Source organism: Pezoporus wallicus, unplaced genomic scaffold (assembly GCF_028554395.1).
Source record: "Pezoporus wallicus isolate ANWC-B61680 ecotype Strahan unplaced genomic scaffold, APGP_CSIRO_Pwel_v1 scaffold_14062, whole genome shotgun sequence".
In the NCBI taxonomy this organism is placed as follows: domain Eukaryota; kingdom Metazoa; phylum Chordata; class Aves; order Psittaciformes; family Psittacidae; genus Pezoporus; species Pezoporus wallicus.
Genome location: NW_026640917.1, coordinates 393986 through 421708, shown reverse-complemented (window position 1 = coordinate 421708; position 27723 = coordinate 393986). Strand labels below are relative to the sequence as shown.

The 27723-nt window shown below is 48.6% G+C and overlaps 1 protein-coding gene across 6 annotated transcripts in view; it reads right to left on the bottom strand.

Annotated features, from left to right (window-relative positions):
• Window positions 1-27723, bottom strand: part of RFX2 (regulatory factor X2) — a 52353-nt gene that overhangs the window by 13373 nt on the left and 11257 nt on the right. The window contains exons 2-6 of one of the 6 annotated variants that reach the window (XM_057421211.1): window positions 12513-12625; window positions 10153-10242; window positions 9126-9205; window positions 8252-8519; window positions 4310-4384 (exon numbers count right to left, since the gene is read on the bottom strand). In XM_057421211.1, coding sequence (XP_057277194.1) covers window positions 4310-4384; window positions 8252-8519; window positions 9126-9205; window positions 10153-10242; window positions 12513-12617 — 618 coding nt within the window. In that variant the 5' untranslated portion in view covers window positions 12618-12625. Of the gene's footprint in view, window positions 1-4309; window positions 4385-8251; window positions 8520-9125; window positions 9206-10152; window positions 10243-11218; window positions 11515-12512; window positions 12626-27723 lie in introns of those variants that run through there. The other 5 variants (XM_057421212.1, XM_057421214.1, XM_057421216.1 and 2 more) reach the window with 5 other exon arrangements.

Sequence of the window (27723 nt, the reverse complement as noted above, 5' to 3'; positions counted from 1 at the left end):
CTCCTTTTTTTTTAACCATTTATGGAGCTGTTGGAGCAAGTCCAGAGGGGGCCATGAGGATGAGCAGGGGCTGGAGCAGCTCCCCTGTGGAGCCAGGCTGAGAACATTGGGGCTGTTCAGCCTGGAGAAGAGAAGCTGTGTGGAGACCTCAGAGCAGCTTCCAGGGTCTGAAGGGGGCTACAAGGATGCTGGAGAGGGGCTCTGCATCAGGGACTGTAGTGATAGGACAAGGGGTGATGGGTTCAGACTGGAACAGGGGAAGTTCAGGTTGGAGATAAGGCAGAAGCTCTTCCCTGTGAGGGTGCTGAGGCGCTGGCACAGGGTGCCCTGAGAAGCTGTGGCTGTCCCATCCCTGGCAGTGTTCAAGGCCAGATTGGCCACAGGGGCTTGAAGCAAGCTGCTCCAGTGGAAGGGGTCCCTGCCCGTGGCAGGGGTTGGAGCTGAAGGAGCTTTAAGGTCCCTTCCAACCCAAAGCATTCTGTGATTCTCTACTTTATCCCATGGAACACACTAAATGTGCATCACACGTTTCTTTTCTAACCCTGTTCTAATTCCAAGCTTTAAAAAAAGATAGAAAAGTTGCAGGTTACGATGGGGAATTCAGACACAGGTAAAACCTTCTCATTTCAATTTGATCCTGGCCATTTTTGGTCTAATCCCAGATATTTCTAGAATATTCCCTTCATCTTACAACCTTCTTTTGCTTTATAGTCCTTTAAACATCTCAGGGTTTCACTATATGAACTCCCACGATGGAATTAGAAATCTCTTATGAAACGCACAGAAAAGCTTAAAAAAGAAATCTGTCAGAATACAAACAATGCACAAAACCATGATTTTTGCTCTTCCTGCATTAGTAAGAACAGAGCAAGCACTTAAAATGAGAGCATTAAAGATTCTTTGCCATTTGTATCCCTTCTTCTTGCTCAGTTGTGACAACGCCGAAGATATTCTACGCTTTCATTGCTGTGCATACTATGAGCAGGCTCCAAGCAAATCACTGTGCAGCCGTGTGCTGCTGTGTTTGTTACAGGCACTGCAGGGGCACATCCCCAGTTCATGTCTGCTCTAACTTTATTTCTATCGTTTGGTTTGATTTAGAAATAAAATAAATATCTTTAGCAAACAATTTGTCTTTGATTCAAGGATGGCTCCTAAGGATGGAAAAAGTGGTACACGGGCCTATCTGAGAAAACAAAACCCCTTTGTTTTCTGCAGGTCCAGTTTTGGAGAGGTTTTCTTATGGGCACTTCTATGAAAAAAGAAGCCAATGAAGACACACATTTGTGGTTCGTATTTGAGGTGGTTTTATCTGAGACTAAAAGGACCAGGTTCTGAAGTCCTGGCTCAGTCTGGCTCCTTAAGAGGGAGCCTGGCAGTGCTCAAGGCCAGGTTGGACACAGGCGCTTGGAGCAAGCTGTTCTAGTGGAAGGGGTCCCTGCCCGTGGCAGGGGTTGGAGTTGGATGAGTTTTAAGGTCCCTTCAATCCAAACCAGGCTGGGATTCTATGATTCTCTGACCCTGGGCCACCCGCTGTGGCTGCCGAGCATCCTGAGCTCAGCGATGGGGAGAAGTGTTTTCCCCCCAGTCTTCTGCAATTAAAGTTCCATCAAAACCTATGTATTTTCTAGAGCAGTCTCTTTCCTAGACCAGGTGCCTGTCAGCTCTGCTCCCGAGCCACCCACGTACATGAGCACAAGCTCTAGCATCACCTGCCATTCCCCAAGCAAGGAGATTCACCTTTCATGAGCCCATTACATTCCTCCTCCAGCCAAGGGACAATTATCCTCTTTAACAGTTTTCCTAGTTGGAACTGGATGATCTTAAGGTCCTTTCCAACCCTAACTATTCTATGATTCTCCTTTTCCACTTAAATACTATTTGGGGGTAAGCTCTTGTCCTCAGCACTACTTAAGAACCATTCAGAAGACCAATAGTTTGATGGGGGTTTATTTTGGTGTTTTGGGGTCTTTTCTTTTATAGGAAGTGAGGAAAAAACACCTTTTTCCCTTTCCTCCTATGAGTGCCATGGCTATGGAGGAGCTGCAGGGCCTCAGTTCGGTGACAGCATCCAACAGCTTCCCTCTGTGCCGAGCTTGAGGCACTCGAGCACAAAAATTGCTGTCATTTCTCTCACATTTCTTTGCATCATCTCCAAGCTCATAATTGGCAAAGAAATAATCCTCTGACCCAGCGACTCCAGAGCCCACTTGTGAGCAGAGCCCTTTCAGCAAGACTAATAGATCGACACGATTTCATTAGAACCATCATGTGTCACTGGGGTATTAACATTAGCTTAAGCTTCCAAATTCGGTATTTCAAGTGCACTTAAATAACCTTCTCGGAGAGTTTTTGAAGCTAAATTAAGCCATCAAGTGTGGCTCCACTTCACAATCGCTGTGGTTAAACAGCATTATGTAAAAAGCACACCCCTCTTGACTGAGATACCTTTCGTTTTCCTTGTTGCGCTTGAAACAAAGATTCCTGGCACGAGCCATCTGCTGACAGGCACAAAATAAACCAGGATCTCACCAATGTTCACGTGTGCAAACTGTGACATTTCAAACGAGGGAGAGAACACTGCAAGGATGGGGCCTACAAGGATGCTGGGGAGGGACTCTTCATCGGGGTCTAGTGTGATGCATCCCTGCCCATGGCAGGGGGTTGGAACTGGATGATCTTAAGGTCCTTTCCAACCCAGGCCATTCTATGATGCTATGATTCTATGAACACTGAATGAAAAACTCTGCAACCTGAAGACTAAGAGCAATCCAGTCACACCAACAGCACATTAGCATCATCTCACAACTTCCTCAGCTGGTAGCTTTTGTCAAGCTCACATTTTGCTTTCAGCTTTGGCAAATCGGGTTTTTATGTGTGATCCTGACAATATCTTGTGTTGGCCACACAAGTGTTTGGAACAGGTAATGCTCTGCCTGGGTTTTGTCTTGGTTTCTTAACATAAAGAGATGGAAATCGAACCACCCCAGAGAGCAGAAAACCTTCAGGCACAGCACATGCAAAGGAACACGTGAAAAGAGCTGCAGGCTCACTGGGGCCATTCCACACACTGTGGCTGGGAGTTGGATGCTCAGGAAGCAGTTTATTTGCTTTGGGATTTGCCTTGTGCCAAACTATGAACCATGACCTGAGAAGAGACATATTAGGTTCTTTAATCTTCAAGACAAAGGTGGGGAAGATCTGATCAGAGGCTGGATCAGGCCCCAACACCATCCTGTACAGACTGTGGTCAGATGAAATCTCTTTTCTATCTTCACTTTCTTTCCTCTATCCTTTTCCTGCTCCTTTTCAAACCTCCTTCAACAGCACACCATGACCCACTGCATCCTGCTCTGCACTGGGATGAACAAGAACTCTGCAGAGCAGCATTATCCTTGGCCAAATCTGCTGACAGGAGGCCTGGCTTGGAGCTCAATGTCAGCTTAAGAGAATCAGCCCATTGAGTTTAATGTTCCTTTTATTTCCTCGGGGTGAAAAGGGCAGGGGTTTTTGCAGGCCCTACGAATGACAACAGCTACGCCCCCAAATGCAAAGCAAAGAGAAATCTGATAGAATAAAGGAGCATCACCTTGTACGCTGTGATTTCTCAGTGCAGAACATGCTTGAGCCTAACCAAAGCACAATGAAGTCAAGGCAAACCCAGTGACTTCAACGGGACTTGAATTAGACCCTTCGAATCTCACACAAGCATGTGCTCACTGGTAAGCATTACTGCAGGGGAGCCATAAACCACGATGCAGAGGACCAGCAGAATAGTGGGAACTTCACACAAAGCAGAGGAATCGTTGGCGTAGTGAGAAGAGAGAGGTCTAGCAAATGGATTTAGCAGAGCATTGTAACAGTAACGGTCTTTCTGAGGCACAGTAAGAGGCAATAAAGGCATTCACAGGAGTAGGCTTTTGGTAGGAGCTATCTAAGGGATATCTGTGCTGATCCCCACTGAGTTATTGCTGTAGAATTACAAGTGATTTTCCAGCCATCTTTCAATTCCAGTGAAAAGAAAGAACTTCCTCAAATGTGCTTATTTAATGGCCAGCAATTTCCATTGCCAGGCAGATGAAATCAACAACCACAGGGTAGAGGCAGTTACCAGAACCCAGAGCATCTCACCAACAAACATGAACATCACAGCACTTGGGGCAGGTTCTCAGTTCTTGGGTATGGGCAGCGCAGCTGCATCACAGGCTGCTTGCTCTGAGTGGCTCGTTGCCCCTGAATATACCAAAGAGCTACAAATAATGCTCCTACCAAAGCAGGGAAAAGGTTGTAAATTCTGATTGTAACTTACATGGCTGTTGAGCAAACTGCTTTTGTGTGATGTAATCCCTTCATTTTTTTGTAGGTTTTCAATCGCCATTTCAAGCTAAAGAAAATGTGCACAGGGAAAAAAAAAACATAGGGAAAAAAAAGAAAAAGAAAGGAAATCAGATAGTTAGCAACAGCCAGATTATTATCTCGTTATTAATACTTGCATGATTAATGCTTTATATCAACAGGCTTGTGAAAAAGAGGCAGATGAGGCACAGTCTTTATGGGATGAAGCTGCAGAGACATTCCTGTACGGCATGCAACCAGCAAGGACCCCTATGAGGGTGAAGGAGCAGACCAGGGGGGCTGATCTCCCACTATTGCCCACTTATAAAAGAGCAGGCGTTTTCCTTCTCCTTTCCCCTTCATGCCTAGACCAAAACCTCACCAGACAGATAATGCTGCAGCAGGTCAGTGGGGATGTGCTATGGAGAAGGTGCATTTTAGCCGGCCCTTCCAAGGAGAACTGGAAGCAATGACTTCAGTTATTACTTCTTAATATTCTGACAAAAAACTAATGGCACCTAACTGAGGTAGGGGCACAAGGGGTGTTGACCACAGAATGGGATGCATTAAAGCTCTTTTTGCTGCTGAAGAGAACTGCAAAGGGACTCTGGAGGAAGAAGACAGATTTCCTCTTCCAATGAAGACCGGCCGGCACATCTTGGTGCTACTTGTGCTCGTGTCCATTACCTCAGAGCTTCACCAAGCAGAGCCCTGGTGGGGCACTCTGGCTCCTGAAGAGTCCCTGAGTCTCCTTGTTGCCTTTGCCTGGCTTCTCTTCTATGCTCAGCCTGGCCTTGGCTGCTGCCTTTGGGCCCAAAGCCTCTCCTGGACCCTTCTTGTCTTCTCCTTTCTGCTGGTGGGACTCTGGTCCCAATCTCTATCAATCTCTAGCCAACGAGACTGAGGTCCCAGAGCTCCAGTGCTGCTGAGCACAAGCTTTTTGCAGGTAAGGAAGGAAAGAAAAAAACCCAAACCAATAAAAAAAAACCCACAGAAGGGACTGCCTGCTCCTGCCAGGAAATGTTCTCAACCCCCTGTTATCTGTGATCTGTTAGTGCAGGCAGGACAATGCAACCCATCCACCAGTACAGCTTGCAGTCAGCAGCTATCTCTAGTCCTCATTTAACATGCATTCTTCTGTAGGCACAAAGCATCTCCACAATGGCCTGCCTCACGTAGTAGCCAGGTCCTGCACCCCCTTTGCACTAATTCATAGCAGGGTGAAGATAAAGGTTGAGCTAAAACCAGCCATTTACAAACCCAAGCTCTGTCAGAAAGGTGGGAGGACACAACAAACCACATCTCACTTCTGAAGAACACCCAAGCATTCCAACAAAACCCCATTCGACACCCAAAGACACAGTCTGGGCCATATCCACCTCTGAACGTGATCCTCTGCTCAAGCACTTCCAGCACAGCTTCCTTGGTTTCCATCCAAAAGAGCCACCATTGTAGCACTTCTCAAGCAGTTATCATTGAGTTTAGTCTAAGACTATGTTTCAGTGGGTTGCCCATCACACCCTGGTGTACCGTGAGGAACCAAGGCCTGATTGCTGATGCAGCCTTCAGGAAATGAGTCAGTGTTAAAGGGAAACACCATTTCCTTCCTCTGTTCACAGCATGCTGCCAGTTGAGCAACACCTCTTACGCAAGCACAGCGATGCTGCCCGTCCTCTTGGCACTTCAGTAAGTGCCCCATAAGAATGGGCACTTTGCATCTGCAAGAAGCAATATTACAGGGGAAAGACTAAAAAGCTCTTAAACAGCCCTGCACGAAGGTGAGGAGCTTCGAGGACCCGCTTATGGGAGGTCTGGAAGATGCTAAAGCCTAATTTAAATGAAGATTAACAGTGCCCTGTTGGCAAAGCCTGAATAGAACTGTTTCATGTGCTGCTTCAGCCCGTTGGATGGAGCAGGACATCATTATTCCAGCAGATATGGAAGCCCTCTCGCTTCCCCATTCCTTGCAGCTGCCTCTCAAATAGCTAAGCCCTCACATTGCTGCCCACTTTGATATCCATCCCCTTTGCACTACACCCCAGGCCACATGCAGACAGTACATGCTACAGCTGCAGGAGCCAAGCACATTTGCTTTCTCTCCACAAAGCTCTTAATCCTGCCCAAAGTACACGTTTCCAGGACTGCAGCCTCCCCATCCTCTTTAACACCAGCCTTTCCTACCCTCTGGTTAAGCAAGACACTGCAATGAAAACTACTGCTCCTCCCCACTGATTTGGTGCAGTCATTGCTCTCCTTAAGCCTCCCACTGTCTCTCCTGCCATTAGGATGTGAAATTCAAAGCAGTTATCACGGCTCTGCTCTGTTCCCCTCCGACTCAGGTCTGTGCTGGAGGAACTGAAAGCCTCCCACAGACACATCCCCGGTTGGCTTCCATGCCCTATTTGAGCCCCTCCACAAGACCCAAAGCCATTCCGTGTTACAATTCCTTCAGAAAGCCCATTCCCACCTGCAGCCGAGTGGATTTATTCATAAAGGTCACTTCCTGAATGCTTTTGTTTTGAGGAACAGCTTTACCTGGTGCAATAGCTCCAAACTACAGCTGTTGATGGGGCACTTCTACTGCTTCATTCTGCTCGGGCTCTTTCCATTGTGCCCATCACCATGGGAATGAAAGATGACGACAAAAGACAAAACCCCCAAACCCAAAAGCCCCAAAGCCACGCGTGGTGCTGTGCAGCTCTGAGATCAGCAGCTCCCAGCTCCCTTGAGCAGTAAATCCAGGGCTAGTTTTTAACTCTGACCAGTTAAAATACACACAGACACAACACTCACACAAGAAATAAGCCCCAGCTAACCCCGAGCTGGCATTTTCTCTTCCACCCAAAGCTACGGACGTTACCCCTACTCCTCCCTAAGGCAGAGCACAGTTCTCCAGCATCAAAGACAACCTTTCAAAGCACAAAGACTCAAACCCCATGTGGTCTCTATGAAAACTCAGTAGGAGGAGGAAGCACAACCAGATTTTCAGGAGAGCTCAGTAGCAACCAGCTCCTGCTTCTCTCCCTGGGTGGTGCTGTTCACGTTTTAAAGCCTGAATTACACCCCCGTTTGTGATTCTGTTTGCATTCACGTGTAGAAACACACAGAGCTCAGGAAGGGAGGGTGAGCACTGGTCCAGGAATGAGCTCCAGCCCTTCCTGGCAGATCCCAGGTAAAAGCCCTGGTAGGTTCTAGGTGCAGAAAGGCTGGTTTGGGTTACTAATTGCATCCCCCTGAGTCCCACGCAGCTGCGCAGATGTGCTTCCAGCATCCTGGCACCTCGACTGACACCATTAAAGCAAATGAGAGCTTTAAAACATTTCTGTTTGATCAGGATTATCCCTAAAATACATTTTCTGCAACGTGGCATGGGCAGAATACACAATGGTGTAGGAGATACATACAAAGACTTTTTGATCACTGTGCTTTTGGCATGATCAGCTCGACACCCCTTTCATGCTAGTTATCCACTGTGATAATAATGGATTATTCAGGTCTTTTCTTAATTAAAACCATCTATTTCTTTGTTTTGGGTCAGCCAAGCCCCACGTTTGGTTGTTATTAGAAAATGTTAATACAGACAATTCCTTGGAATTGGAAAGCCAAAACATTTTGCTTGGATGTAGAAAGGGGGAAACACAGAATCCCCAGGAATTTATCCTTACTTCCATGCTGCATCATTTCAGTGATCCACGGGGAGTTTGCCAAGCCTCTGCCCACCACCACAAGAGACATTGCAAGCTCCCCTTGCTTGTGGTACACCAGTGTCTATTCTCCCCCTTGCATTTGCATGGCATGTTACACAGACATATACACAGTGCTAACTACCAAGTGGAAGTTTTACTCTCTGAAGGCTTTTCACTTCCCTTGGACTAATTCCTGGCCCCTGAGCTGCAATATCTGCAGGGCTACATACCGTTGCTGGAGAGGAGCGTGAAGTATGTGACAGAGAATGTCTAGTGTTTTCCATCCCCCCATGAATGAGATAGGCTCCCGAGCCGGAGAGGATCTGACTTCCCCCAATGTCCATGGTGATGCCCACCATGTTGTGAGAGGGAATGGCTGTAGGAGAGGAGGATGCCGCTGTAGTCACCTGAGCTCCACCTCCCTGCGGTTCGAAGTAGGATGCTGCGCTGCTGGGGGCGTAAATCTGAGCTTCCGTGTTGTAGGAGTAGGCAGCTCGTCTGTCAAAGGAACAATAGGGTCAGGAGGTGGCGAGGAGCTCCTCCATCTAACCTCATGGACAGCAGCTTCTGAAATCGGGAACACCTTTGGAGGAAGGATGGATTTGCTCCGTTGAATGTGAAACCTGGGCTGGAGGAGTCGGTCCTGGCAATGGTGATCAGTCCTCTGGCTGCCCTGGAGCAAAGGCCCGTGGCAACAGTGAGAGCAGAGCCCAGGAGTAGCTCTGCAGCCAGTGTAGGTAACGTCAGTGAGGAAGGCTGAGAGCATCCCCAAGGACAGTAGGAGGAAGAGGAAACCTTACAAACCCCCCTTCTTTCCATAGCAGTTCTGCTCTGGTTCCCATATCATCACACAATGGGCTGGGCAGAGGAAAATACCTGACACTTCAATGTGGCAGGATTCCCTGGAATCCGATGAGAACACCTCTTCCAAGGCCAGAGTCTGCCTGAAACTACCCCTATGCATGTAACATGGCACGAGAAACAACTGTCCCTCCTCTTCCTCCTTTTACCGTGCCAGCAGTGGAAAGAGCCTGAGGGGACCAAAGGGCTCAACCCAGCTTTGAGGGGAACAGGGCTCTGCTACTGCCAACAAGGGACTCTTACATGGTTCCATTGGTATAAACAACTTCTCCTCCTTCCACATACTGGACCTGGGATGGATATACATGCTGCACGGCTTGCACCTGAAACGAGCATCAGAGACTTGAGTTAGGGATTGCCTGGGAACAGCGGGAGAAATTGCATATCACAGCCTTAAACAACCCTCTACCTTGAAAGTTATCAACTTTACCTTGACATTTAGGTTTTCCTTTTAAAAGAGAAGGAAAACCAAACAAAACCACACACACACAACCCCCCTTAAGAATCCCAAAGGACATATTTATTTTTAAAGGTCAAATTAAAATGAATAAATAAGTCCTTGCTCCATGAGCAGTGGAAACAATGGAGCAGGGTTTCCTCTGCACACACGTCTCAGGGCTGGTTCTTTGCTGACTAATAAGGGTGAGATCATGCTGCAGCCTTTCCTTCAGAGAAGAGCTTGCCGTGTCCATCTGGGAGGGACACAGTTGTCCTCAGTCAAGCTGGGGTTTCCTTAGCTGAAACTGAGCAACCAAAGACTTGCTAAAGGCTAAAGTCAAGAGAGTCCGACTCACTGCCCACATGAAGCAGCATCATACGTGCCTGGTTTCTTAGGAAACAAGGGCTGCAAAAGGCAGAGTTCAGATAAATAAGAACACTTGCATGGCTCTCTGTCACCTCACCTTGCTACGAAGCCACACGCAGTCAGTGCATTTATCTGTGGCATTAAAAAAGAATCCCAAACACTCTGCCTCTAAAAAAGTCTTTCCAGAGGAGGACTGCTTTTAAACAGCAATGAAAAGCATCCATCAAATCTTCAGATATACAGAAGACACCTGGGATGCTGAAGGCTCTTTCTAAACTTTAGGTATCTTGAGAGGCTCTTTTGCCATCAGTCTAAGAAAGGAAGAGAGATGGTGAAAGCTACTCTCATAGTGATCTCCAGGGCTCTCTCATCAAGAGCATGGACTTTCCTAAGCAACTATCTGGCGATGTTTAGACATCATGTGGGTGACACAGGGGTGGTGCCTCACCCCAGAGGTATTATTACCTGTTGTGCAGCCTGATGGACTCTGGGAACAGAGATTTGCTGCATCTGCGCTCCTTTGGGAGCAGAGCCCGTGGCTTGGACCAAAACCCTCTGAAAGGAGAAGATAGAGCAACAGACACTTACTCTGGGTGTGTTACACAGGTAAGTTAGGTATTCCCTTTCAATCTCTCAAGGAAAGCTTGCCTCCTACTTCAGTAGCACTAGTCCCTTACTTGGCATCCCTGCGGTTCCCATCCTTCCGATGCAATCTGCACCAGACACCCCCCTGAACCCCACACCCCAAACTTGGGAAAAGCTGGATCCACATTTTCTGACATGGATCATCTTGTCTCCACATGAAGAAATAACACCACCCCAACATGAGGTTCAGCCACAGCTAAACAAGAACCACCCCTCACACACTCACATCCTCCTCCTATTGCAAAGTTTCTTCTCTTAGGGCTGCTGTTCTAGTACATAACTAGTATATATCAACTGTATCTCGTTGGAGCTGGATGATCTTAAGGTCCTTTCCAACCCTAACTATTCTGATTCTATTCCAAACCACCCTCTGCCTCCTGCAACAAGAAATCCCATTCTCCAAGCACAGCCCTTCCACGTTCTACCAGCACCAAAGCTCCCATGAAGCATCTCCATCTTCAGTGCCACCAAGAGCACAAAACTGCTTTGCCTTGCCTTGCGGTGGTCACTGTCCTCTACCTCTGCACTGTCATTTCCATCGTCCTCCTGCTCTCTGTGCTGGCATTCAGTTTGAGGTTGGACACACACTTCAGAGAGTGCTCAGCACCTTGCAGAGCCAACAAAACAAGCATGGGGATGTGGGGGATGGAAACGATTCAGTGGGGCCCAAAGCCAAGTATCAGTATGGTCTTTTAAACCAGTGAGGACCTTCCCCAAGGAGACAGTCATCTTCTGTGGGCTGAGGCTTTAACAATACCCAGCAGATTGGGCCAACAGAACAAAAAGCTGCCACATGAATCCTAAAGAGACCTTGACCATTACTGGCTACCTTACACACATATGCTTCTGATTTTTAGCCCTCTAGCTGTAATTATTCACCCCCAACCTGTAAGATGAGGCCGTCCTGTTCGTACAGCCTTTGCTCGCACTGAAAGGTAGCCCAGTGATCAACACCACCAAAGGCTTCAGCCTCACACCAGTCTCGCTGCCAGCAGCTCATCCCTAGTGTTTTCTTTGTCCTGCTGGTGAGAAGGGAAGGCGCTGGATGCTTCTCCTCTTCAGCAATCTTCCATGATCCTCTGGGTCTTCCTTAATCCATGCAGTTCCACTCCATACTCCGTGTCACGACGACAGCACCGGCACAGGCTGGATGGGTAATTTCATAATCCAAAGCCAAGGGGCTTTCTAAACTTCTTTAACAAGTTGTCACAGTCAAATGACTGACAATGCCTCAAATACACTATTGCTCAGTGGTATCCGCATCATTCCAACGGGAACAAGATACGCTGCCCAGAGCAATCCAGGGTGGGAGGTTTGAGAGGTGACAGCGAGCTGGGCAGTGAGGTGAATGTTCAGGTCTGCTGGGGAGATGCTCCTATCAGTTCCTAACTTCTAATTATTCCTTTCCATCAGCATCCAATGGCAGCTGCTTCTGTTCACTTGGGAGCTGGGAAGGGTGTAGCTAAGTTACACCCACCCATCCTCTTATCCCTCCGGTTTCCTGCGACAAAAACTTCTTGTGATAGTTCCCCAAAAGGCACAAAAAGGAACCAGTTTTACTTAACCCTTCCCATTTCCAACGAGGCAGATTCATTCATCAGCTGAAGCTATCATTTCTCTCCCATCAGACCTCCCAGGAGCATCATATTAATATATCAGAATCATGGACACCTCCTCCCCACCTACCAAACGAAGAGACCAGCATGTGGCTTCTCCACCCTCTCCCTGCCTTAGCACTTCCTTCACCTCTTTGTTGAGCTCAGTACCTCATTTGCAGAGATGCCTTTAAGGACTGTTTCGTTTTCTCCTGCTTTTATTGACACACCAGATAACAACAGGATCTTACACTAAAGCAAACACCAGACTGCATGAAGTGGCCTCCTCAGGTAGTCAAGATCTCAATCCCATGGTTTACAGCTTGCACGTTTGTAGGGCTAACACAGGAAATCTCTGGGGCCTTTAAAAGTCCAGCAACAGGTTCTCTCCACTACTTCAAGTTGCTGATTAACAAACCTAAAACCCCAGACTGGCATCCCTGCTACAGGCAAGGACACCTTCCACTAGACCAGGTTGCTCCAAGCCCCATCCAACCTATATAAACCCCCTGGATTAAAATACATCTGTGAGCAAACCCAGGCTCTTCCGCATGGAAACCCTAATCCCTGCTGTGCATCCCTTACCTGCTGCGACGATGGCACCAGCTGCACCACCGGAGCTTGGGCTGACGCTGAGGTGTGAAGTGCCACGGAAGCTGATGAGTCTGATCCACCCTCGGAACTCTGCATGCTCACTGCTGGGGAGAGCAGAGGGGAGGTCAGGCAGGGAAAGCACAGCTACACCCCAGGAACCCGCGGCCCAACGGCACAAAATCCCACTGGAAGATGCAAGGGAAGTGCTAGGAAGGAAGGTGCTACCTTCCTACACAGAGGCCTCTTTTTAGTCTTGGAGCTAATTTGAATAGAGGATTCTATTGAGAAAAAAAGAAAGTTGCACAATTGTTCCACCGAAAGGAGAGGGAAGGAACAGAAAATGCATTTCTAAATATAACCAAAAAGTAGCGCTGGAAAATTAGTGTGTCACAGTGAGGACAGCTCCAGATCTGGAAGAGTAAAAGCACGCTTCTAAAATCAGTTTTATTCCTTCTCATCTTTAACTAACCCTGAATAAATATGTGCCTGGAGCTTAGCTGATGCTGTCAGAAAAGCAGGGTGGCCAGTTTGGGTTACAATAACCAAGAATCAAACATGAAGAGCATCTTTTTAACACCCCCAAATCACCCCCACAAAGAAACACCTCCCCGCTCCCACCCATTGCTCCAGAACCCCACCTGAGCCTCACTCAGGTCCCCACATCATCCTCCAGGCCTGCTCCCATACTGCAACCCTATGGAGGTGATGCCCTCAGCATCTTCAAGTTACCCAGCTCCCCCCATCCCGGCCAGCACTGCTCAGCCACCTTGGGAAGCATCCCAAGGGCCACATGGGAACATCCTGGGGATGGAGAGATGGCAGGAGGGCAGGGTTCTTTATCCCTTGGGACTCCTTGCTCCCACACGGCACTGCCCTGGCTCCCTGTGTCCATCGCCACCCAAGGGACACCAAACCTGCTGCTTCCCGAGTACAAACAGTGTCATATGGGGGGTTTTGATGTAATATGGAGGGGGGGACCTTTTATTTCTCAGTTGCTTGTGAAAGTTCCTGTTTAAAAAACTATTTTAAGAGCTTTCTTGCTGCCACTTCAAAACCAAACCCTTCAGAAACATCCCGATTTGGAGCAGCAGCATCTCTCCTCTCTCAGCCTCACTGCTGAGCATAATAGAGCCTCCAAATAACAGCAGGAAACCTTTTCCATTTTGTTTCCTTTCTGCATCCAATATTTAAACTTCTTCCTCGACTTTGCGCATGTTAAGAGGCAAAAGGGAAAATGAGAAAGGGAGGGATGCTGGCCTATCATCTGATAGCTCTTTGTGGTAAAAGGCAATGCAATGGGGAGGTAAAGGGCTCTGGTTCACAGCTTTTGAGGGTTTTGCAAGTGGAAGACTCTAACAAGGAGAGGTTAGAGAAGAAAGGTGAATTGCCCAATATATTTTAATGATCTGTTTGAGAATGGGTCTGGTGGGGTCAGATCTTGGCATTTCAAGTCCACAGAAAGCTCTCTTTTCAAGCGTACTTCTAACACGAAAAGGATGCTCAGAAGAGATGCTGTCTCCAAATTACCGCCTGTTCCTCCCTGCTGATGAATTTCACCTTCTGGTTTCCCTCGGTGACCCAAGGAGGGGCAGGGTGGAAGCTGAACTGTCAGCTGCCAAAATAAATCACCAATGTACTACTCAGTTTTGTTACAAAACACAGGCTCTGCTACCGATGACAACCAAGCCAGACACAGGGACCGATGAAATCTGGTCCTTCCAGACAAGGTAGACAGACACAGAAGCACCGGGGCCACCAAGGCACATGTACAAGACTTCTTATGATCTTGTTTATCAGTGCAACATCCTGGATAAAGAATAATTCATTTCCCATTAAAGCCATCCTGTGCTTCCTGAGGACTGGAGACACACACACTGCTAACGTTAATCCACAGTGATGAGAAGCTGACAACAGAAACAGAATTCCTATGCTCTGAGAAACCACTGCAAGGTGCTCCAGAGCTTTGCTGATGTCCCTGGAGCACAGCTCCTGAGTGAGCAGGCACAGGGCTCCAGAAGATGGATAAAACAGCAGCTTTCCAGGAGAGGGAATGTGGCATCCGAAGTCTTGCTCTTCCCTCTTCTTGGGTGCTATGTGTGCGGTGTAAGGAACACCCTTGTGGCTCCTGTATGGACATCGGCTGCTGGAGCTCGGCCGTCTGCTTGAGCAGCTCTTTGGCAGTTCTGCCACATCCCTAAAGCAAATGCCCATGAAAGGCCCCGCTTCTCTGCTTCCATCTCATTTATCGCCTCCCACAGGGAAGGAAGTTTTACAGTGTTTCTGATCAGCCTCTCCTAACAGAGATGCAGATGAATCAGAGAAGATGCTGCAAGGGCTGGAGCAACTCTGCTCTGGAGCCAGGCTGAGAGAGCTGGGCTGGGGCAGCCTGGAGAAGAGAAGGCTCCTGAAGGGGAGACCTGAGAGCAGCTCCAGTGCCTGAAGGGGCTGCAGGGAACCTGGAGAGGGGCTTGGGACAAGGGCCTGTAGGGACAGGCCAAGGGGAACGGCTTGAACCTGCCAGAGGGGAGACTGAGATGAGCTCTTAGGCAGAAGCTCTTCCCTGGGAGGGTGCTGAGGCGCTGGCACAGGGTGCCCAGAGAAGCTGTGGCTGCCCCATCCCTGGCAGTGTCCAAGGCCAGGTTGGACACAGGGGCTTGGAGCAAGCTGCTCCAGTGGAAGGTGTTGGGGTTGGAGCTGGATGAGCTTTAAGGTTCCTTCAACCCAAACCATTCCATGATTCCTTACTTAGCTCAAAAGCGAGCCCTCCTGTTTCCCAAAGATCTCAGATTTGCTGCCTTCCTCATAGATCTGGTCTAAGAGAGAGAGGCTCACCCCAGCCATGCTTGCTTCCTCTGCCGCCTGGGGAAGGATGCTGTAGCTCTCTCACAGCAGGAGTGACCAACAGAAGCTATTAGAAGGTGTCTCGTGGCGTTTGGCAGCGGGTGAAAGCCTGGCAGCTTGGCAGCCCCTGCACTGGGGGGCTGGCACGAACTGAGAAGCTTATTAGTAGTCAAGAGAGCTGCTGGTGGGTCACAGAGAGGAGCAGCATCCCCATCCAGGGCTCCTTGCTGGGCTAAGAAGAGCAAAGAGACAAGTCAGTTGTTATGCCAGGGAAAAGAGCAGATGGGACCTGACCGTGCATCAGGAATGAAATCGCTCAAGACATCAGCGATTCAGGTAGAGACAAGTTCAAAACTCTGGTTGCTCAATGGGGCTGGTGATGCCAGGGGCAGCATCAGGACTGTGGAAGGCGCTGCAGAAATCTGGATTCCAGCTTGCATCATCCCTGAATGAATCAGGCAGATAACAAAGCTCCTGTTTACTCACAGCTATCTCGGTATCCAAGCAAACAGGAAAGAAAAGACAGAAAACAACTAAGAATTTCTGGGTGCTGTTTCTGGTTCTGCCACCGATTTGCTCCATGACCTTGAACAGATGCTTCCCCTTCCCCAGGCTTCAAGTTTCACACTCCTAAAAAAGCCACAATACTCCCCCAGGTAAGGGATTTGTTGAGCACTGGCCTCAAAGTCTGAATGCATTTGAGAAAGACAAGTAGTACTATCACTAGCCTTGGGGGCTGATAAAAACTCCACTTCTCACCGTTCCATTCATAAACCACATTGCCTTCATGTAAATGGCCTTGCCTTTGTTAATCTCCCCTGCCTAAACCAGCTGCCAAAGGCTGGGAAAGCAGAGATAAGAGGAGCAATTCGCAGCCAGAACGGGGAGGGAAAGAGGGGACAGCAGGAGAACAGCCCACAGCTTCCAAGTGCCGAGAAGGGAAAGCAGCAGCATCCTCTGCAGCGGTTCCCAAGGTCCCCAAAAGAGCTCAGGAGAGGAAGGAGCTGGAAGGGTGCTGGGGCTGTGCTGCCAAGAGATGAGGAACTGCAAGTGTTTTTCCAAGGAATGGTTTCATATAAACTACGAGCTCCTGAGCACTCAAACAAAACCATTTCAGAGCTAAATGCCAACACGCAAGCATCCAGTACCTGCTGCTGAGCAGAGCCAGAGCAGGAGCCTGCCACAGGGAGGTATTTGGGCTGCTTTCCTTTGGTGCTCTGGTCCATGCTCCATGGGACATATAAGGACCAGCAGCACCCCAGGCAGCCCTGAGCCTTCAAATAAAAGAGGGTTTAAGTCCTTGACTTCCTCAGGCCCAGGGTTGCTTCTGTTGGAACTGCAGCCCAGCTCCTCGGTGGTTTCATACTGGGAGATGTCACCAGCTGAAGTGAATACAATCCTCCCCTGCCTCACGTTTCTATTTGAGGAGCAGCCTCACAGAAAGCAGGGGTGGGACTGGCACAGTCTTGGCTCTCATGGGGTATTTAGGTCTCGTATTTATATCTCTTTCTTTTCTGAAGGCAGAAATGTAAAATGCATGAGCTAGCCTACACCAGCATCCAGACTGATCCTACATCCATACTAGTGCTGCTTTCGAAGCACCAACACTGTCACTGTTCCAGTGAATCACTTGCTTAGTTGAAGACGAGTATTTGAAGACCTATTTGAAGACAAGTATCATAAAGGATTATATTTAATTTGCTTTTCAAAGCTTACTTGGTCACCCTTGTCCAAAGCCCCTCTCCATGTTTCCTGTAGCCCCTTTAGGGCTACAAGACCTCAGGCTGCTCTGAGGTCTCCCTGGAGCCTTCTCTTCAGATACTGGGAGGCTGCTATGTAATACTGGAACAGAAGTGAGGGAAAGGAAAATATCTTTGATGAGTTTCTTGTTCAAGAACTATCAATTATTCTACTACATTATTTTTCTATAAAAAGGTGGGGAAAGTGTCTTTTTCCAGGTGAACTTGCTCTAATTACACTTGCTTGTTTTATTTCTGATGGGTTTGTTCACACAGGAAGCCCACTCCTAGTGCACTAGCTCTCCTGCTAAAAGGAGCTATCCTGAACTTTTAATCATCACCTGCACATGTTGTCAGCCGCATCCCATAGAAGGAATCCAAGATAAATCTGTCACGGGGACAGACAGAAGCTTCATTCCATGCAGACACAGGACTAAAAAGGGTGGATGCACCAGGGTTGCAGGAAACCTCAAGAGCTGGATGTTATTGCTAATGGCATTTTATAGGAAGCTTTACCCTGAATCAATGCAGGAGGTAACCTTTGGACATCTTTAATATTAGCAGGAGCTAATGCCATGTAGGAGACCCAGCACCGGGCGCTCAGCTGTGCACAGTTTGGGCTCCATGGATTCTTCCTGTCAAATGGCTCTTGGGCTGAGCAGGGGGTGAAATAACCAGGGAATCACATATGGTCCCGTTTCCATCTGCAAGTTCAGCATACAGCCATCCCTTTATAGAAACCTCCTGATAGCTGGCATTTTACTGCAAATACTGGGGATGCTGCAGTTGAATTTCAACCCCCCTAATGGTTACTTCTCATCCAGAACACTGCTGGGATCAAAATCCAAAGCCAGGGGTTTGCTTGCTTTCTTTTTGCTTGGTTTTGTGCGTTTTTTGCATGCTTCAAAAGAAGGGTTTTTTACATTTTAAAAGGGTTCTTTGGTTTCTGGCACTTTTATTCAGGCTTAGTTGGCCTGGAGCTTGCATAAATAGGAAAACCAGAACAGGAGTAAGGGAATTCAGAAGGAATAAAAATGCTATTTGAGCATCACGTTCTTATATGGGCTCTAAAAGAGGAATGAGGGGTTTGACATTGCATAGATTCACTCCTGAGAATCCTCAGTGCTCTCAAAAGCGACTGAAAATAAGAGGAGTGCCGGGAAGAGCAGATTTTGACCTTCTTTTCCAGCAGATGCACACTATCCATCAGTTTATCCACCACCCTCTATGCCCCATTTTTTTACTAAAGAAAAACTTCGCTATTTTCCAGTTGGTTCAACATTTTTGGCTTAGTCTCTATTTAGGAATTTGCCCTGAAAAGGCATCGGCTCTGTTTTAACCAGGGCATAGAAAGGAAGTGTTTAATACCTTGGAAAAGGAAATGCAACCTGGCCTAGTGGAAGGTGTCCCTGCCTGTGACATGGGGTTGGAACCGGATGAGCTTTAAGGTCTCTTCAACCCAAACCATTCCATGAGTCTATCATTCTATGAGATCTATTGGATGTGAATGCAAATGAGACCAAGTGAATCACACCACCTCAGAGCAGAACTGAGGCAAACACTTGCATCAGCCCCAGCTTGCCTCTGTGTGCACACACATCCTTTATTCCCTGCTGCATGTGTCTCCAAAGCCTGCCATCTAGAAGAAATATCAGGTGTTCCCCTGGAACATGATTCCAGCTCACCCATCCATGAAACTCTTCACTTTTGGGTGGCTGAACCAAAGAGAACCTGCCCTATCAGCACCCATGTTTAGGAGTTCCCTCTTCCTTCAGAAGATAGAGGGGATGCCCTGTTAGGGATGGGTGCATCTGGAAGTCTGGCTGGTTAGCACCCGAACTTAATCCTTGTCCAGCATGTTCTACAATTGGCACAGTCACAATCCCAGCTGGACTTAGGAGAGCTGCAGTATTTCCTGGGTTTAAAGTGGCTCTAAAAGCCCTGGAAGAAGAACCTGCTGTTCTGGCTTTCAGAGGGAGCCAGGAAACGCTGGAGCAGGTTAAGACAGGACAAATCTCAGCTCATCAAAGCCTTGACCTCCATCCAAACCCCTCATCACACACCAAGGACAGCCCAGAATGCCTGCACCAACACCAAGGATGGTGCTGGGCATCCCCAGCAGCAGACACAAGCACTCGGGTACCATCTGCATCCCAAGGGCTGCAGCAGCTTTCACCTTTCACAACCAGCCCCTCCTAAACCAGCATCCCCTTCCTGCAGAGGAGAGGGGAGAGGTTTGGGCCAGCTCTGGGCTCTGGGCAGGGGGAAGGTGCCCTTATGGCCATTGCAGCTGAAAGCAAGCCCTGTCAGATGAGCAGGGGCTGGCACTTGAAGGGTGATCATCAGAAGGGCATCCTGACCCTCATGTCACAACCTTTAGCCTTTTAGTAAGCGGCAGGAAGTGAAGGGGATGGAAGGGGGAGACAAACACGACAAGGAACCTGATAAGAACCTGATTTTGGAGAGGCTGCTTGTTATATTGCTGTGAAATGTTATAAACAGAGAAGGCACCAGACCCTTCCACTGATGAGGTTAAATGAATTTAAACCAGAAGCAAAGGCTGCTTGTCCAAGAGCTCCAGTTCCCTGGAAACACAGATAAACCCAAAGCACACATCTCAAGGGCAGCAGGCAGTGTAGAGCTGCTTAGGGGCTCTGTTAGTTGGTTGGTTTTCTGTTTTCAGCAACCTGGTCCTCATGGAAAAATACAAGTTTGGAAACAGCTTTTATTAGCAAGTTAATAATACACCAAAATACAAATAGACACTCGGTCTTTAATTAGATTTCATGGACTCAAGTCAAGTCATACAGATACACACACACACACGGAACTGTTGTGTAACAGCAGCTCACTCATCTTTGCTGTGGCTTTAAAAGTAACTTTCAGAGAGGCAGAAGAGAGGGAGGAATGTGTCCGTGCTGGCTGTGTAATGTGGAGTTTCCTTAAGAGCCAGCGGAGACTGAAGAGCAGATGCTGTGATGGTTTAATGTGTGCACAAATCCCATGTGCATGGATCTCAGACCTGACCACGGGCAATGTAACGCTGTGAACCTCCCCCCCCAAAACCCCGTCCTGTTTGCTTTCTGGGTTAATAAGAGGAATACTCTCCAAGTGTCAAAGCCAGGACTGGATTCCTTCAGATCTGAACGCATCCCTTTGGGTGCTCAGAACCGCAGGGGCCAGCCTGCAGCCTATTCACTGCCTCTGCATTTCACCCTCAGACTCCCAATAGAATCACCTGGGAGCCCCTGTTTGTTCTCAAAGTCCAATGAGTGCTTGAAACTCAGAATCCCAGCCTGGGTTGGGTTGGAAGGGACCTTAAACCCCCTCCAGCTCCAACCCCTGCCACGGGCAGGGACCCCTTCCCCTGGAGCAGCTTGCTCCAAGCCCCCACGTCCAACCTGGCCTTGAGCACTGCCAGGGATGGAAGAGTTGTTGCCTTCCTCTTCACTAGCCCAGTTTTGACTTCAGGAAGGGTTTGCTATAATGGTGGCAAATAATGGTACCCACGAAACAACACCCTGATGTCTGGTGAGCAGTAAGGAAGCTTCCGGAAGGAGGAATTACAAGTCACACACCACACTGTACTCCATACCAAGGCCCTTCAGATACCGGCTCCAACATAAGCCTTGGTGCTACCTGGCAAAACCAAGCCCAACTTCTGGGTTCAAATTAATCATTTTCTCACATGTTTAATAGGTGCACTGCAGGGGTTTCCCAGGCTCTGATTCACCAGGGGAAATACAGCACATCAAGTGAAAATCTGGCACAAAAGCATTCCAAAAGTTCCTGTCTACGCCAAAGCTTAGTCACCCAAATCAGAACATCTGGTTATTTGAGCCCTGAGGTCTGTAGCCCTGCTTCTGTGTGCTCTCAGGATGATCCCAGGTACCTGGGTACAGCTAATTCCCACCCCCCACACACAGGGAACTGGACTTATTTTGGGACCAGGAACTGCAAACCTTGGTATTCGACTGTGGTTTTGCAATACCAGCTTTTCTAGCTTGTCCTGTGGCAGAAAAGTGTGGAATATGCCACTGTAAGTGTGAAGCAGGAGATCTGCTGCAGGATTTCATTTAGATGTGGCTGTTTCCATCATGCCTCTCCAGTGACCAACAAATACAGAAGCAACCGCTGCCAGCACAGCCTTGTATGTTGTTATTTATTTATACAGCACCATTCAAAAGCAGTGTGGGGCTTAACAAGGTTAAGCAGAACAAGCCACAAACATCAACTGTGGCCATTCAGAGGAGAGACAACTTCGTCTTGGATTTTACAGCCTGAGCTTGAGGGCTCTGGAGGCTGCTCATGGGCTGAAAGATGGCTCAAGGGGATGAGCAAGTGGTCACGAGCATTGGTGATGCTGTGGGTTTGTATTTGGGAGCTTGAGAAGCCTGAAAGGAGCAAGGAGAGAAACAAGAAGTGGTCACTGTTCCCCTCTGAGAGGGAGGTAGTGCCTGGGCAGGCACAAGGAGGAGGAGGAAGATGGTTTCCTTCTCCTGACACTTCGTTGTCTCTTTCAAACATCGGCATGAGCAATGGGACAGGAGCAATTGCTTTCCAGTGCACTGGTAAGAGTGCACAGAGAAGAGGGCCAAGGTGCTGGGTATTTCCCTGCAGAAACTGAGGGTTCATACAGCACTTAGTGATGGGTACTGCAGACTCCAGCATTAACACCACCCCAGACAGAAGACACAACTATCTAGAAACACACAATTCTTCCTGGAAAGGCAAGAAACGAGAAGGCTGCTTCAGATGCCCTAGAAACGCAGTTTGGGGTATAGGTATTTGAATATTCTGCTCTTGGAGAAAAGCCCTGCTGTATTTTAGGTGAGGACAGCAATAGGACAGAGCGTACTCTAGACGAATGGGAGAAGAGCTTGCAACAACTGCTCTGATAGCCCAAAGAAAGAGAATTGACTGTTCCTGAACTAGAATGAAGTGAATTATGCCTTTTATCCAGGCAATAAATTCCTGAGGGCAGTGGGTTTGGCCTGGAGACATAAAGAGGGGGGGTGGCTCCTTCTGAGCAGCCTCTCAGGCCACTGCCCCTTCTGTCCTCAGCCTGGCTAGGGAGGGGCTCAGACGACACCCACAAACCGCTTGGTCGTCTCCATCCACTGAGCAGGCAAGGCAAAGCTGCGGTTTAACATCCTCCAGTGCTGCGCTCATTGTGCTCGGAGGCCGTGACACCGACAGGGAAGATTTAAGCCCTTTCGAGCCATAAACTCACGGAGGGGGAAGCTGACTTGAACCCCGACCCTGACATTACCTTGGGGGGACCCAGGGACCCTTCCCAGCCCCTCGGACGCGCGGCGCGGGCGGAGGAAGCCGCCGATCCATGGGGAGGATGCGCAGGCAGCGCTGTTTGGGGAGCAACAGCGGTTGCCAAGGGCGACGCGGTCCCCTCCCGTGTCCAGGGCGCGTTGCTCGGCAACGCGGGGAGCGCTTCCCAAACCAAACATCCCCATCCCCATCCCCGCCCGCCCTCCCCGCCGCGAGCGCTCACTAAATATGTCAGCGGGTATTTTGAGCAGCCCGGGAGGACTGACAAATAATTTCTTTGCTATAGTAACTGCGCGGGGAGGGGGGGGGCGGAACGGGACCGAGGGCTCCGGGGCTTTGTTTGGGCTTTATTTAATTGTTATTTCAGAATAAACGGGTTAGCAGGCTGGGCAGTTCGCTGTGCTCCAAAGCAGATGCCCAGGAAAGGAACCGTCTTGGGTTGGGTTGGTTTTACAAACATTCTGAAGGAGTTCACCTCTTCTGGCTGTAACTGGTCATCAGGCAAACGCACGCACACGCTACCCCCCCCCCCAGGCTGGGTCTGCAGTTTGCTGCCCCGGGGAGGCACCAGCAGCAACTCCCTGCAAACGCGAGTCCCTGAGCAAGTCCTCTTGCAACTTTATTTCCCCCCCACCACCACCTATGTGTAGATTCCTAGAGGTTTCCCAGCAGATGGAGATGAGCTCTTAGGCAGAAGCTCTGCCCTGGGAGGGTGCTGAGGCGCTGGCACAGGGTGCCCAGAGAAGCTGTGGCTGCCCCATCCCTGGCAGTGTTCAAGGCCAGGTTGGACACAGGGGCTTGGAGCAAGCTGCTCCAGTGGAAGGGGTCCCTGCCCGTGGCAGGGGTTGGAGCTGGATGAGCTTTAAGGTCCCTTCCAACCCAAACCATTCCATGACCCAATTTAGATCCCTTTAAAGCAGGATTTGGCTTACATAAACCAGGTTTGCTTTCCTTAGTGGTATGTGTGAGCCTGAGGAAGGTAGGCTGGGAAATGAGCTGTTGGGAGAGGGCGTGTGTGGTTTGTGAGCGCCTTCTGATTTGATAAAGAGGAGGACCTCACCAAAAAGATGTTTTCTTCTAATTCCATGAACGTAGGAAACTCATTTAAATTCTCTACCTTGCTTTTTTTTACATTAAAATTTGAGGCAATTAATCATAAGCAAAAACTTACAAACACGTAGAGCATGTTAAGGTGGAAATCAAGCTTAGAGACAGGCTTTTGCTGGGCTGGTGGAAACACATCATTGTCCTGGGCTCAGTGCTATGATCTGAAACAGAAAAGTTCTGCTGTGTTTGCTAATCACCATTAAGGCCACATGCTGCTGTCACAGGTTCCCCAATTCAATAGGAGCCGAATTTGGGCAGAATTTTATCCCTCCAACTTTTAAATCCAAGCTTAGGAATCGGCACCCCATCAGTTCACCCACACAGTGATTACCGACAGGGGTTGCTGGTTTCCAGATGTGGATGTGCTTTTAGCACTGCCTTTGCCATGGGTTTCGGGTGTTTCTCTAACCAATAGCACAGATGCCCAGGGCACAGCACAAATTGCAGCAAGGTATTTGCTTCTCTGAGGCACACGCCATGGAAAGCAGACATCACTCACCCACTGGGTGAAGGACTCATAGCACTGGGCACATTCATCAGAGAGCTGATACTCGTGCAAGACAGGCAGGAGAGGGGCAGAGCTTGGCAATGTAAAAGTGACAACTGAGAATTAAGAAATGGCATAACTTGAAGAATCTCCCCTGCAAAGGGAAAAACCCACACCATGAGCAGCTGGTTGAGGTGATGCAGGAGCATTTGCATTCACTGCAGAGAAAATGAAACTCAAAACAAGCTCCTTTGATTAATGATACCTTTTCCCACCCTGCCTATTGCCTTATGGCAAACTCCAGCACTGAAGTCTTGATGCTGTGTGAAATGTGGTTGCACAGAGAAGCTGTGGGTGCCCCATCCCTGGCAGTGCTCAAGGCCAGGTTGGACACAGGGGCTTGGAGCAAGCTGCTCCAGTGGAAGGGGTCCCTGCCCATGGCAGGGGTTGGAACTGGATGAGCTTTAAGGTCCCTTCCAACCCAAACCAGGCTGGGATTCTATGAGAGCAGCCACAACTCGACCTTGCTCCTTCCACCAAAATTACTAAAGTGATCTCTTTGCTGGCATTGACCCAAGTCCAATCAACTCATTTCAAGGTGTAAAGGAGTTTGGCTGCCCTGATGCTCATATCTTATTAAGATGGGCACATTTAGTCCAAGATCCCATTTCTTTGTGCTAAGGGCCATCATTCCTGCTTTAATATGCTAAAAAGTTACCGCTGAGATAAGGCAAACACATTGAAATGGAGAGCTGACACCTCTCCTCTGGAGTGTGGATGCTGGCAGGGGTTTAGCATTTCAGCTGCTGGAGTCCTGTTGCTCCCACTGAGCTATGCCTGACAAGAGAAAGGGTTTCCAGCTTTCCAACCTTTAGTGAGCAAGTAAAAAGAAGAACCCAGTTTCAAAAAGTCACTTTTTAAACAGCCTTCCTTCGTTTTATCTCCTAATGGGGTTTAATCCAACCTTATCCTTTGGGGATTTTCTGGTCCCATGAGGGGGAGCATTTAGTCACCATCATACAGCAACTCCCTCCTCCCTTTTTCCTTTTTAGCCCTTTCAGCTTTTGCTTTGCAGAAAATTAAACGTACATCCACTCCTTGCAAGCGTGAGAGCAATGGTAGAAGCGTCAAGTGTGACTGCAGGAGCTATTTCCAGGCTACACAGCATCTACTGCCTGTGCTGAGCGGCACATTGAAGAGGCCGTGAAATGCTAATGCTCTCCAGACTGCGAGATGCAGTCCTAAAGAGAAGGAAGAAGTCTCTCTGAAGGAGGTTTTTCTGCCCATTCCAGCTCCAGAAATCATACAAAACTTCTAACACCTCCCTTCGGCTCAAGCTTTCCAAGTTGCACTTGAAAAAGTGAAAAGGAAAACCAGATGGGGGTGAGGGAGCGGATGGAGATGATCCGGCAGAGCTAAAATATCCATTAGTTGTAAATTCCACCATCTCCTCCCCCTCCCAAAACCAACCCAACCTGGACTGCATGGGTCAGATTCCACCCACAAACCCAGAAAGCAGCTCCAGCCACATTCAGACAGCCCTTTTTATTCCCTTGCTTGTCTAAGTGGCTGCTAGGCAACCCCAGCAGCATTGCTGCTCATATGCATTAAGTATTAACTATTATTTCATTCCTTCCCCCCTTCTCCACAAAAAGGCAGCAAACCTCAATTCACAGCACACAGTTCTTTTCCCAAAAGCAAATGTTGGTTAAACTAAGCTGGAAAACAGAGTGAAAACCAGGTAAGGGTTGGACAGACCCTGTTTAGTTAGAGGATGCTCTTGATGCAGGTGCTATGAGATGTAGAGGGTTTCCAGCACCCAGCACCAGCCACCTACCCCCAAATACTCTTGTTAGAGGCTGAAAAGCTCGGTTTTGGTGTACCAGGAGATGCAGCTACCCTGAGGCAAATTCTGGAGGTAATTGCCTCTGTGCTGTCTATGCAGGGAGCCCAAGATCCTGCTTTAAGTTTGGAGCCCAGAAGGAAACAATGCAAACATCCCCACTGCTCCTGCTGCTTCCAGCCCCTGAACAGTGAGAGCTATCCCTTTGGAGGTGGTGGCTCCTGTGACGATAACCCCTGCTTTTGCTGTAAAGCAGGGCAGATGAGCAGCAGAAAGGATGCTGAGGCCACTGCCCTGCCCAAGGACAAGCACTAAGGTAGACTACACAATGTGTGAGGTTTCCTACTCCCCTCTGTCAGGAGAGCCAGGTTTCTAAGCAGCATCCCCATCACTGCCACAGGCAACTCTTCCAACAGTTACAGCAGATATTTTGCCTGAAGGAACAAAAATCAGATCTGGGAGAAGAGAGGAGAAAGCAGCAGCTGCCAGGGTGTAGAAATGGCTGGGAAACTTCAGCCCAGTGAAGAAATTCAGTCGTGGTTTAACCAAGACACATATTCAGCTCCCCTTATGAGCCTGGTCTCACCTAACTCTGGTGACACTTCTGTATCCAAAGTAATTACCACAACAACAGAGGAGGAAGGTGCTGCTAAGGACAATAAGGCCTCAGGACAAGGAATTTTGCACCTATAGGAAGACTCCAGAAGCAGGAGAAGAAGGTGGCTGCACAGCCCTGCCCTGGGAGGAGAGACTGGTGATAGGCAGAGACCAGGTTCCTCCAGCTTAGTGACATTTGTGAGTAATTACAAACCTTGAGATCCATTCTAATGTTAATTTGCTGGCTAGCTGTTGTGGAGCAGTGTAATTAGACGTTGTGTAGCTAAGATGCAGACTGGAAGGAATGCTAAGAATCCCTCCACTTGCAAGCTGAGCAACAGTGGGAAGAGCAGGAGTTGGAGCACAGAAGAGCATCCACACACCTCTGGAGCCTGGGAAATGGAGCAGGTCCTGGTGTCAGATCCCCCTCTTCAGATGTCCCATTGCATCCCAAACACGAGCTGCCAAGCAATGCCAGCTCAGCTCAGGTGCCACTAGCAAGCAGTGAGAAGGTTGGGCTTTGCTTTACATCTTCACACACTCCTCCTTTCTGCATGCCTCAGGTCAGGGACGAGAAGGGTACCCCCCAGTATCACATCTCACTGCCGTGTTCCAGCAAAGAAATCAGTGTTTGCCTCAAGTGAGAGCATCCTCTGGATTCCTGCCCTGAGAAGCTGTGGCTGCCCCATCCCTGGCAGTGTTCAAGGCCAGGTTGGACACAGGGGCTTGGAGCAAGCTGCTCCAGTGGAAGGGGTCCCTGCCCGTGGCAGGGGTTGGAGCTGGAAGAGCTTTAAGGTCCCTTCCAACCCGAACCATTCCAGGCTGCTATAATTCATGTCACCATCTAATTCAAGTGTTCAGGCTAAATGCTGTCTCTAACAGAGGCCAGCCAGAAAATGTTTGTTTTTCAAGTTATGAGACGTTTCCTGGGTTAGGGCTGCACTGGTGAGCAACAACAGTGCGCTACAGCTGAGGATGACAAACGTTTTCAACTGGAAACAAATCTCTTTACACACAGTGCCTCTGCCCATTTCACAAGTAAGAGAAGCAATAATTGTGGGGTTTGGGTTGGGTTTTTTGTTGGTTTTTTCCTAACACTAATGTCCCAGCACATGCGGAACCAGAATCAGGCATCATTTCATTTCTGAAACATAACTGCTAAAATCACTGCCAGATTTGATATCAATTTTCCCCCACAAAACAAATTGATTAAATGCAAACTAAATTAGATTCCCTAAAGCTCTGTAATAGCCAACTTCATGTAGCAGCTTTGTAATTTGCAGGTGGAAATCCAGAAGAGCA